Below are 13,350 nucleotides of genomic sequence, written 5' to 3' on the forward strand. Positions count from 1 at the left end.
ACCTCTGTTATTAGGATGACCACAGCAAGCAGATCAATCCTTGGTTCCTTGCTCCTCAAACCTGGCCACCAAGTTAGCACTGAAATCCCCACACGAAAGATAATTTGGTTGTGTCCGAGCCCCTTCGCCTATTGACTTCTAATGGGTTCAAAATAAAACAAATTTGTGAAATTAAAAAATACAGAATTTCTAAAATCCCATTGTAAGGACATGCCTCCTTGGCATGGTTACCCCCTGACTTTTTGCCTTTGCTGGTGCTAAGTTATGATTTGAAAGTGTGCTGGGACCCTGCTAACCAGCCCCCAGCACCAGTTTTCTTTCCCTAAACTGCACCTTTGTCTCCACAATTGGCACAACCCTGGCACTCAGGTAAGTCCCTTGTAACTGGTACCAAGGGCCCTGATGCCAGGGAAGGTCTCTAAGGGCTGCAGCATGTCTTATGCCACCCTAGGGACCCCTCACTCAGCACATGCACACTGCCTCACAGCTTGTGTGTGCTGGTGGGAAGAAAATGACTAAGTCGACATGGCACTCCCCTCAGAGTGCCATGCCAACCTCACACTGCCTGTGGCATAGGTAAGTCACCCCTCTAGCAGGCCTTATAGGCCTAAGGCAGGGTGTACTATACCACAGGTGAGGGCATATGTGCATGAGCACTATGCCCCTACAGTGTCTAAGCAAAACCATAGACATTGTAAGTGCAGGGTAGCCATAAGAGTATATGGTCTGGGAGTTGTCAAACACGAACTCCACAGTACCATAATGGCTACACTGAAAACTGGGAAGTTTGGTATCAAACGTCTCAGCACAATAAATGCACACTGATGCCAGTGTGCAATTTATTGTAAAATACACCCAGAGGGCATCTTAGAGATGCCCCCTGAAAACATACCCGACTTCCAGTGTAGGCCGACTAGTTTCTGCCAACCTGCCACACACCAGACATGTTGCTGGCCACATGGGGAGAGTGCCTTTGTCACTCTGTGGCCAGGAACAAAGCCTGTACTGGGTGGAGGTGCTTCTCACCTCCCCCTGCAGGAACTGTAACACCTGGCGGTGAGCCTCAAAGGCTCACCCCTTTTGTTACAGCACCACAGGGCATCCCAGCTAGTGGAGATGCCCGCCCCTCCGGCCACTGACCCCACTTTTGGCGGCAAGGCTGGAGGAGATAATTAGAAAAACAAGGAGGAGTCACCCACCAGTCAGGAAAGCCCCTAAGGTGCCCGGAGCTGAGGTGACCCTTACTTTTAGAAATCCTCCATCTTGTGAGTGGAGGATTCCCCCAATAGGATTAGGGATGTGCCCCCTCCCCACAGGGAGGAGGCACAAACAGGGTGTAGCCACCCTCAAGGACAGTAGCCACTGGCTACTGCCCTCCCTGACCTAAAAACACTCCTAAATTCAGTATTTAGGGGCTCCCCAGAACCTAGGAAACTAGATTCCTGCAACCTTAACAAGAAGGACCTGAAGCCCTGCAGTGAAGACGGAGACGCCAACTGCTTTGGCCCCAGCCCTACTGGCCTGTCTCCCAACTTCGAAGAAAACTGCAACAGTGATGCATCCAACAGGGGCCAGCGACCTCTGAAGCCTCAGAGGACTGCCCTGCAACCAAGGACCAAGAAACTCCTGTGAACAACGGCCCTGTTCAACAACCTGCAACTTTCTTGCAACAAAGAAACAACTTTAAAGACTTCACGTTTCCCGCCGGAAGCGTGAGACTTCCCACTCTGCACCAGACGCCCCCCGCTCGACCTGCGGAAAACCAACACTTCAGGGAGGACTCCCTGGCGACTGCGAGCCCGTGAGTAGCCAGAGACGAACCCCATGAGCCCCCACAGCGACGCCTGCAGAGGAAATCCAGAGGCTCCCACTGACCGCGACTGCCTGTCACAAGCAACCCCACGCCTGGAACCAACACTGCACCCGCAGCCCCCAGGACCTGAAGGAACCGAACTCCAGTGCAGGAGTGACCCCCAGGTGACCCTCTGCTGAGCTCAGGTGGTGGCTACCCAGAGGAACCCCCCCCGTGCCTGCATCGCTGAAGTGACCCCCCAGGTCCCTCCATTACTTCCTATCTAAAACCCGATGCCTGTTTGCACTCTGCACCCGGCCGCCCCTGTGCCGCTGAGGGTGTACTTTCTGTGCCTTCTTGTGTACCCCCCCCCCCCCGGTGCCCTACAAAACCCCCCTGGTCTGCGAGGACGCGGGTACTTACCTGCTGGCAGACTGGAACCGGGGCACCCCTGTTCTCCATCGAAGCCTAAGTGTTTTAGGCACCTCTTTGACCTCTGCACCTGACCGGCCCTGAGCTGCTGGTGTGGTAACTTTGGGGTTGCCTTGAACCCCCAAGGGCCCAACTTTGAGACTTGTAAGTGTTTTACTTACTTGCAAAACTAACCATTACTTACCTCCCCCAGGAACTGTTGATTTTTGCAATGTGTCCACTTTTAAAATAGCTTATTGCCATTTTTACAAAAACTGTACATGATATTGTGTTCATTCAAAGTTCCTAGAGTATCTAAGTGAAATACCTTTCCTTTGAAGTATTACTTGTAAATCTTGAACCTGTGGTTCTTAAACTAAAATAAGAAAATATATTTTTCAATATAAAAACCTATTGGCCTGGAGTAAGTCTTTGAGTGTGTGTTCCTCATTTATTGCCTGTGTGTGTACAACAAATGCTTACCACTACCCTCTGATAAGCCTACTGCTCGACAACACTACCACAAAATAGAGCATTAGAATTCTCTTTTTGCCACTTTCCTACCTCTAAGGGGAACCCTTGGACTCTGTGCACACTATTTCTTACTTTGAAATAGTATATACAGAGCCAACTTTCTACAGTAATAGAGTTGTATCATCCACAGATTGGAATTATAAATACAAAAAAACAAACTCAAGTGTCATACCCACAGTTACACTTTTGCAGTCCACCTTATTGAAATAGAAATGTCTCAAAACCTATTCAACAGATTTACACCAAACCACAGAAGGTGGTTATTCGGACTCAAGATATATCTCCAGGGGATTAGCTTCAGGGCGGTGTTTGACCCCAAATCTTACTGACCAAGCTCCGCCCCTGTCTGTCTCGATCAAATCTGATGTGATTTTAGTCAGTAGTTAATGCTGTAGAGTAAGGCAATATTTTCTAATGGCCTTTAGATTGAAGATAACTTTTGAGACTCCTGTTAACTATGTCCACACGCTCTCCCTTTTAACAACTCTGCAAAAAGGTAGACAAAACAAATCCAAGCAGCACACAAACATTGACTGCCAAATGTTGTGCAGATTCAGCTAACATCCTCAAAGATATTAGTAAATCAAGAAATTACTTTTCAGTCGAGAGATATTTAACTTTAACAAGAGTTATTATTTAGGGTTTGAAGATACACAATTTTCTTTCTTACTTTAGTCTAAAATTGTACAGATTATGCAGTGTACATTTAAGAACAATAACTCTTGCAATGACAATTTGAATTAGGAACTCTATTTCTAAATGCTAAAACTGAGACAAACTATTTGCGCATGATGAAGCTGAGGGTTGGGCAAGTAAACACCCATGAGCGCATTTAACTGAGTCACGTCTTGGGGATGGGTGGGCATTCTTGCAAACAAAGAAGTTACACATGTATTTCAACCTTCACAAAAACAAAATGCACCTTTGGAGACGAGGACCGTTTTCAAAGACCTTCAGATGAAGAGCACCTTGAAAAAGCTGTGTTGATCAAAATTCGAATAGCATATCAGCTTATCAGTATCCCATCTAGAAGTTTGGATGCAGTCTTCAATACAAGGCACAATTTCTACAACGGAACGCTAACAATACCGGATACGTTACAATCTTGGATCAATTAGGGCAAAAGCATATGGTAAGCTCAATCTTCCCACGTTAAATGTGTACAAGACCATGAAATCGCTGCAACTGCAGGCCAAATGACTAGTACTTAAGGAACTAAGCCGCCTGCATTGGGAAGAAACAATTGTAAGTTGTTTTTTTCATTTACTGGTTTATTCTGGATTTTCCTATAGGCCGACTTGGTGCCGAGGGATGAAAGGGCATTTAAAGACACAGAAGAGGCACTTTTATTAGGCCACACAATACAGGTCTAAATCCAACATTTTAACCAAGTGCCTTAAGGAAATGACAATACAACAGTATAAGGGGTACCCTTAGTTCAGTCCTTAATAGCATACAATAGACATGCAAAAAAAAGACATGACCCTTCTTGATCTGCATCTACTTATTTCTCAGACATAGTACAAAATGTTGACTCTCGACAGTTACAAGAGAACAAGTAATGTATGGCTGGGATGAAATGTAGATGAGAGACTGGGGTGCAGGCACAATAGGTAATGAGTAGAGCTTTGCAGTACATGGGGAGGTGCAGGAGTCATTTAAACGACTGTGTCCTTCATTTACCTTAAATGGCTACATCTAAGTAATCCAAGTGTCAGGAAATGTTGCTGATTTTTTAAAACATTCCAATGTTGAGGTATCTGCAGTACTCCTTATACCTTCTACAATTAACTAGTCTGACTTCACATTTAAAATAAATTTCAGAGAAACTTCATGTGGCCAAATAACTATTAAAGGGATGATACAAACCTTGTAATTCTGGTGAGACTCGAAGTTGGACAGAGGGGTGTTGCATGCAGTGGAGAATGGCATAACCTTTACCCCTCGATAAACTAAGCCTTTGTCATACAGCTGCCTGAACACCCACCTGAAGAAACACAAAAGCATTGTTAGTAAAGACAGAACCCGAGATCAAACATCAGTATGTAAAAAGGAAACAAAGTGTTCACTACGCATAAACAATAATACGGAATACTAACCTTTCTAGACTATAAAAAAAAAAATCTAGTAACTTACTGGCATCATTCACCCCAGACATACTACCACAAGCTGAAGTAACCCATCACCAGCAGGCAATGGCAGACAGCAGCCATCCATCCCTTTTAGCAATGCTAAAGGAGATAGAGATTGGGCTTCTGGGTCTGATCACTAACACGAGCTGGTCAGTTATGCCAACAGAGCAAGAGGGGAACACATTCCTGCGATGTCACAGAGAGAGCATTCTTTCATGCAATACTGATGCAAAGTGCCTGCAAGACTGCTGCGACAAGAAAGAGGTACTGTGGCTATTATTTGCTCTTAGGTGAACAATCCAGCCAAAAAAACAAACTGAAACATTCTGCCCTTCAGAAAACCTAGAACGCAGTCCCTTAGAAATGACAAACTGGCAATTTGGATTGTATTCCCTCAAGAAAATAGGTATTTGAAAAACCATGTGCTCCCAAAACGTTGGGCAAACGTCCAATGATACCCGCGCAGGCTGTCACTTCCTTTACGTACTTTAGGTACAACGAGGAGAGTATAAATTACCTCACATTTATGACAGGGCACTGCAACCACCATTAGCGTAAGAAACATGAAACCAGCTACACTGTTTGCTCTTCAGCTTGAACATGTGGTGTGATATTGAGAGAATAAATCAGTCAGTCCGAATGGTTTATGATTCAGTTCATTAATTCCTTAGAAATTAAGGGACTTGAAAAAGTTATTTCGCAATGATGAAGTCTCTGACAAAGCCACTGCCCTACTTAATGCAAACATAGGGAACTGTAACATTAGCGCAGATACTGACAAAGTCACCCTCAGACAAAAGTGCACGACACAGCCAGAACAGCGAAATCATTTAATTTTTAAAAGGAAGCACACATTTAAATTGTTCTAAGGAAGGTGTAAATATGATTATTTATCTCCAAGACCAACAATCAATCAATCAATCAGTAAACTTGTAAAGCACGCTACTCACCTGTGAGGGTCTAAAGGCGCGGGGTGCTCGAACAACCAGGTCTTGAGTAGCCTCCTGAAGGTTAGCAGGTCTTGGGTCTGTCGTAGGAGCAAGGGGAGGGTGTTCCAGGTCTTGGAGGCGAGGTGGGAGAAGGATCTGCCGTCGGTGGTCACTCTTCGGATGCGAGGGACGTGGCAAGGGTGAGGTCGGCTGAGCGGAGGTGGCGGATCAGGTGTAGAAGGTGAGTCGTCTGTTGAGGTAGGCTGGACCGGTGTTGTGGAGTGCCTTGTGTGCGTGGGTGAGGAGCTTGAAGGTTATCCTTTTGTTGACAGGGAGCCAGTGTAGGTCCCTCAGGTGCGGAGTGATGTGGCTGTGGCAGGGTACGTCGAGGATCAGTCGTGCAGAGGCGTTCAGTATACATTGCAGTCGTTTGAGGAGTTTGGCCGGGGCTCCCCCATAGAGCGTGTTTCCGTAGTCAAGTCTACTACTGACAAGGGCCTGGGTTACTGTTCTTCTTGTTTCTGTGGGGATCCACCTGTAGATCTTGTGGAGCATGCGGAGGGTGTGGAAGCAGAAGGAGGAGACAGCGTTGACTTGCTTGGTCATGGAGAGTGTTGAGTCGAGGATGACTCCCAGGTTGAGTGCGTGGTCGGTGTCGGGGCTGCTCCCAGTGCGGTCGGCCACCAGGAGTCGTCCCAGGCTGAGGGGTTGGCGCTGAGGATGAGGACCTCAGTCTTATCTGAGTTCAGTTTCAGTCTGCTGTTGTTCATCCATTCGGCGACAGCCTTCATGGAGGTTGGATTTGGCGGTGAGGGGCTCCTTGGTGAGGGAGAGGATCAGTTGGGTGTCGTCGGCGTGGGAGATGATGTTGAGGTCGTGCAGCCGGGCGACGTGGGCAAGCAGACTGTAGACGTTGAATAGTGTTGGGTTGATGGAAGATCCTTGGGGTACGCCACAGATGATCTTGGAGGCTTCGGAACAGAATGGGGGTGGGGGGGTTGATGCTCTGGGTTCTGCCGGTGAGGAAGGAGGTGGTCCATTCCAGAGCTTTGTCCTAGGTCCCTGCATTGTAGAGGCATGGGCGTAGGGTGCAGTGGCAGACGGTGTTGAAGGCGGCAGAGAGGTCCAGGAGGATGAGGGCCGCGGTTTCACCGTTGTCAAGCAGGGCCCTGATGTCATCGGTGGCGGCGATGAGGGCAGTTTCGGTACTGTGGAAGCCTGACTGGGATGGGTCCAGGATGTTTTGCTCTTCGAGGCAGTGGATCAGTTGTCTGTTGGCGATCTTCTTGATGACCTTAGCCGGGAACGGGAGCAGGGAGATGGGCCAGAAATTCTTGAGGTCTCTTGGGTCCACCATGGGTTTCTTGAGTAGGGCGTTATCTCGGCATGCTTCCAGCTCTCAGGGAAGGTCGCAGTCTCGAAGGAGATGTTGAGGACTTTGCAGAGGTGGGGTGCGATGGTGGCGATGGCTTTGTTGAAGATGTGGTGCATGGTGGGCTTCCGGAAGGTGAAGTGGATGCAGCGATGGTCGGTCCAGGGGAGTTTGTGGTGTGGCTGAAGGTGACGTGGGAGCTTGCGGAGAAGACTGGGTCCTGCGTGTGGCCGGCGGAGTGGGTTGGTGTTGTGACGAGCTGTCCGAGTATGGCAATCAGGGTGGTGGAGTTGGTGTTGTTGTTCTCGAGGTGAAAGTGCAGGTCTCCGAGGAGTTTGTAGTCTGCGGAGGCCAGGGCGTGCCTGCTGGTGGGGTATGTAGATGAGAGTTCCTCTGAAGGTGGTGTTGGAGTCAGTGTGGATCTGGAAGTGCAGGTGTTCGGCAGTCCTAAGGGTGTTGTCGGTGCAGGTCGTAACCCTGATGGTGTTCTTGTGGACGATGGTGATTTCGCCTCCGACTCCGTTGGTGCGGTCCCTGCAGGTAATCTTGTAGCCGTCCGGAATGGCTATGGTGGTGTCCGGGGCCAAGGATGCGTTCATCCAGGACTCCCTCAGGAAGGTGAAGTCTGGGGAGGAGGTGTGGTGCAGGTCTCAGAGTTTGACGGCATGTTTGCGTGCGGAGCGGCTGCTCAGTAGGATGCATCGGAGGTGGATGCGACCTTTCTCGGCGGGTGGTTTGGCGGTTTGGAAGCTGGTGAAGCTGCAGTTCCGGCAGGTAAAGGGTCCTTGGGTGTGCTTCGGGGCAGCCAGGATGCAGGTGTGTGATCGTCCAGTGTGGAGTGCGAAGAGAGTGCTGGCGTCGGTCGTCGTGGCGGTCGCGGTGACCAGGGGTCCTGGCGCTGGGCGCGGTCCAGGCGCAGACGGGCTTGCCTTAGGCGTGTATAATTTAATTAATAAATTAGAATGGTTTATCGTTGTTAGCATATTCACAATTTAGATTGATCAACAGGCTAAACAAAGAAAGCCAGATGGCGTTTACGTTTTCCTTTTATTAAACCAATTGCATCTACTCACAGCTTACTTAAGCAGTTACGACAATGTTTTCTTTCCATTGTAACAGTGCTGGGTTCTTTTTACGGTCGATATTCAGTAATAAAAAGACACAAAATTCCCTGTCGTCGCTAAAATTACTACTGTGAAACAGTGGAAGCATTCTGACACCCTAGAAACATCATTAGTGACAGAAAATCTGGAATTTTAAAGCTATAAGAACAATTCACTTGGCCAGTTGGAGACAAACACTATTAAACATTGAAACAAGAGGTCTACTTTCATTGTGCGTGTGGAAAAATGTCCAATGGTTGAGGACTTCGAGGAGTTTCACATTTAATAATTGGCTTACACATAAACAGTTGGCTTTCGGACAGACCTAGAAGCAGCCTTAGCACATTCACATGGCCATTTGTCAGGTGTCCGTATTTTCCAAATACACGAGCTAAATTCCGGAGGACAGGGTTACATACGGATATACAATTTAAAATTATGAATATCATGGATGAAGAAAATGTATTCTCTCTAATGTGCTTCCCATGTCACCAACGATGCAACGACATATGAATAGTAAAACGTCTGTACACAATGTGGTACGATTTTACATCTGTCGCTATATACCCAGCGGTTGAAAAAAAAGAAAAAATCGCAAGCATTTAAAATACTTTACACCACTAGGTGGCGACCAAGCCCATATTTTGTAAATGTTAACTAAAGAAGGCATCCAAGAAGCAAGAGAAGGCAGTGTTTCATGCGAATGTTTTATGCTGAATAGCCAGTACAAGGCAAGCATAAAGGAAGACATTTGAAAGTGCGCATGACGGCACGCGGTTTTTTAGGGCGATCATTATATGTCACGGCGATACTGATAAAATGCACTTTGCAAAACATAGCTTGTGGTGCAACGTGTACATTTTTTAAGAAAAGAATAATAAAACAAGGAGAACGACAGGAAGCAACAGAAGAGCAGGGTTTACGAAGCAGAAAGAGGGCGGTGGTAGAGACAATAAGCAGATGGGTATAAAGTGAGGAACATTATGTGCCGAAAGAAAAATTTAAAAAATGACTCATCAAGTCAGCAGATACCAGTGGTGTAGGAGCCACTAAATATCTCGGGAGGTAGAGTGGGGGGGGGGGGGGGGGGGGGAACCAAGGCACAAGGACAGCCTTTCAGTATTTTTATGGACCCTATAGAAAGTGCCCGTCATCTGAGAGCCACAGGCTTCTATAAATGTATACAGTTGTATAGTTCTGAAGCGAAATAGCAAGGAAGGAGGCATGTCGTCACAATCTGTAATTATGCTTTGTTAGTCACATTCTAGAAAGTATTTAGAAAATATGTTAAAAATACGTAAATCTTGCATTTTCATGCACCAATCAATCATACATGGGTGGGAAAGAAAAAGGGAAGAGTAAACAAAATCTTCTTAGTGACATTCATCACTATGAGGGTAGCATAGTCAATTTCCCGGTATTGAGCAATGGTGTCTTGTGTGTGTTCCTATGCTTGTTTTTGAGTTTTGAGTCCATACTGCCATTCTCTACAACAAGCCCTCAGTCTTTTTCAAAGATAAATCTGTAATCACTCATTGACTTTTATTTGGTGTAATTACTGTGTCATGCTGTATGGAAGTCACCACGCCTCTCGACTAAACTTTTACTCCCCACTGTTTCTTCTCTTGGAGAGTTAATGGTATAAATATGTATTGAATTGGAATTTAAAAGTATTTCAGGCAACGGGACACCAGTCATAAAAAACAGTATGTGTTGGAATTACCCTTAAATGTTTTCCCTTCTCCCCTCTTGTTTTCCAAACCTGTTTTTGTTGGCTTGTAGGACGTGGTGCATTTTACCACAGCTAACCAGTGGTAAAGAGCTGGTGCTCTCCCCTTTAAACACGGGAACATTGGCTTACAGTCAATTGGCAAATTTAATTTATGTGTAAGTCCCTAGTAAAGTGGTACTACATGCCCCCATGGCCTTTAAAATAAATGCTACTAGTGGAGCTGCAGCACTTATTGTGCCAATCCAGTGAAAAAGCCCTCACGCCTGCAACTCCAGCATGCACTGAGTTAAAAAAAAAAAAAAGAAATAAGCCTTTTGCCTAACCTAAACCTACATTTTAGTACATATAAGTCACCTATAGGGCAGACCCTAAACAGTCCATAGGGCAGGTTGCAGTGTATTTAAAATGTTGTCCATGTGAATTTAAGTCTTACATGTCCTGGTCGAAAAAAGAAAGAAAAAAAAAAGATAAAGAAAAAAATACCGGTAACATTTTTGTTTAACTACTGCAAGGCCTACCCCTCCCTTAGCATCGTATTGGGTTACCTTATCACATTACATAAGTGATAACTTTCAATTGGGAACACGTAGGAAGATCAAATTGTAATTTAAAAATCTTTAATGGAAAAGTTGGATTTTAAGTCACAATTCTGAAAATGCCACTTTTAGAAAGTTGGCATTTTCTTGACCTAACCATTTGGTGCCTGTGTCCTGGGGCATATGAATGCGTGTAATTGGCAGCTGGCCTATGTGTATTCTTCTCAAACAGTGAGGGAAAGGAGGATTAGGTGTAAGCAAGATGGGAGGAGCAGAGCTGTTCCCTGGCCCAATTACATTTCAAAGGGGCTGCATCAGCACACTCACACAGAACTTGACACTGGCTAACTGTCACCCTAGACCTCTTGGAGCCTGGGTAGGGGGAAGGAAGGAAATTCCAGAAGCACGTGAGGGGACATCTAGAAGTTTCTCCCCTTTCAAAGGTTGGCACCAGGTATGAATATTAGACCCTCAGACCAGCTCTTCAGTACACTCCTGGACCTGTGGGAGGCTACAGAAGGACTGCTTTGTCCTGCAAGGAAATGCTCTGCTGCTTGAGGCCTGCCTTGTATCTCAGAGGACTGCCCTGCTGCTTTAAACCTGCTTGTTTCTCAGAGGACTGTCCAGCAGCTTGAGGCCTGCCTTGGTCACCACTGACAACAAGGCAGCTCGAAGCCTGCCTTGTTCTTCATAGCACTGCCCTGCTTCTTGAGGCCTGTCTTGTTGCTTGAACTCTTTCAAAAAATACAATTTTGAATTTTGAAGAGACTTAATCATATTTGAAATGATGTTTGGCATATGATGTTCATGGTAAACATTTTCAGGGCTCTGCTTGTGCATGGGCTTTAAGAGCCAAGCCAGACCTCTGTCTCGGCTCTGACTGAGCTCGCCCTGTTAATTTGTTGGCTTATCCATTTCCATATTAACCATTTGAGCTTTACTCTCAGAACAATGCATTACCCACACATTATTTTCTTTTTTGCATTTGTTTTTCATTTAAGGTGTCTGAAATTTTATTTAAATGTAGTTATTGCCCATGGCCAGGGCCTCTGGAATTATGTGGCAACACAAACTAAATTATGCTGTATAAGCTGACATTTTTTTGAGATAGTATTACTTCATTATATTGCCTTTTTTTTTTTAAATAAATCCTATCACTGTATGGGAATTAGAACCAGTTTAATACCTAAAGCTTGCATATATGTTGCATCTGATGATCAGAGTTGTTCTCTTACTGTGTGGCTTTGTTGCTTTTATGCATACATTTGAGATGAAAAGAAGTGAAAGATAGAGAAGAAAAATGTGACATACACTTTACAGTGTAATAGGGCCTACAGAACTCACAGTACACTTCGCTAAAGGCAACAATTATCTGGAATGAGAAAAGGGGATGGACATGGAGGGGTGGGTCACTAAATAAAATCATTTATAGAACCTGATGACAGAATATAATTTTTTTCATTGAAGATTCTGTTTAAATAGTGCCTTATGTTATGAATGGTTTCAAGGTGCTAAGAATTTGACATTTATATTCTGTCAAATATTTATATAACAGTTTCATGGGACACCAGCCTTAGTACAGCGCTATTGAAATGCCAATACAACACAAATTTTAACTGTCTTGCTCATTTATGTTTTAAAGGATACTTGCGTAACCTCACTGTTGTAGTTAAAAGTGTGACAAGGTTCTACTTCAATGTATTTGTAAATGGGGGGGATATGCTAATGAAGCCATTCATTCATTCATTTATCTATCCCCACCAAGTCTTTAATTGGCACCTCGTAAGTGGGCTTAGGAGAGCAAGACAGTAGGAGGCACAGGAAGCAATTATGAAAACATTGCCTCCTCTATTTTTAAAAGGCCCTTCAAGTACTAGAGTCCAGCACACACACCAGATAAAAATCTTTGCTCTGTATCATTCAAGCTGCAACAGTCCTGGCTACAGCACAGGAGGCGGGTGGGGCGGGGGATCTGAAGCCTCTTAAGATATGTTCAATTTAAGTCAGCAGTTAGTGCAAATGTCATTTGTTTTCAGTCCCCATGCTTTTAATGCACTGAAAAACGAATGAACTTTACACAGGGACTGCAGCGGAATCTCTTTATAAACTTCAGGGTTGTTTGCCCCCCTAATTCCCCCACCTTTGTTCCCTGTGTCCCTCTACCTCCAAAATCTGGGGGGATAAACCCCCTGCGTCCCCCCACAGTTCCTACACCCATGGCAGATACAGACTGAGATAGACAAGGAAGCCATCAATCATAAAGCCATGCCGCGACGCCTAAGGTTCCTTATCCTCACCCACATCCTTAATACTCCTTCTACTCATAGCAGTCGGGCACCACTTACTACTGCCGCATTATGGGCTAGTTCCCAGAGACAAGCCTTTAACAGATTTGATATGGAAACAGTTTTTTGTAGTAAAATGCGTATTAGTGTAGAGCAATTTTTGGGATGAAAAGAAGCACTGTTCATAAGTGATCTATGCACAGACTCGCAGTAAATCACTTAAGGAGGAAAAAAATTAAGGTTTGTGAATTGAGTATTGTAGGTCTCACTAGACAATCAAGGAAGAAAACTGTTGAACGACTGGTGGAATGAGCAAAATAGAAATAATTTTAAATAATAAAAAATAAAAAAGTAGTGTTATGCCATGCTCTGTATTTGCAGTGTTATGACCTCACTGCTTTTATACGGGCATCTGGAGGCCTGGCAGTAAAGTACATGCAAGTCCACATTAAATTCAATTCAACAAGTTGACAAGCAAAACCCTCCCTTCATACATATTTCTGATCGAGTGACTGAAAGGGATT

At 45.2% G+C, this 13,350-nt stretch overlaps 1 protein-coding gene across 1 annotated transcript in view; it reads right to left on the bottom strand.

Annotated features, from left to right (window-relative positions):
• IARS1 (isoleucyl-tRNA synthetase 1) overlaps window positions 1-13,350 on the bottom strand; it is a 703,557-nt gene that overhangs the window by 643,002 nt on the left and 47,205 nt on the right. Inside the window, exon 6 of the mRNA XM_069206674.1 lies at window positions 4,607-4,724. Within this exon, the coding sequence (XP_069062775.1) occupies window positions 4,607-4,724 (118 nt within the window). The remainder of the gene's footprint in view (window positions 1-4,606; window positions 4,725-13,350) is intronic.

The sequence above is a fragment of the Pleurodeles waltl genome, chromosome 9 (assembly GCF_031143425.1).
Source record: "Pleurodeles waltl isolate 20211129_DDA chromosome 9, aPleWal1.hap1.20221129, whole genome shotgun sequence".
Classification (NCBI taxonomy): Eukaryota; Metazoa; Chordata; class Amphibia; order Caudata; family Salamandridae; genus Pleurodeles; species Pleurodeles waltl.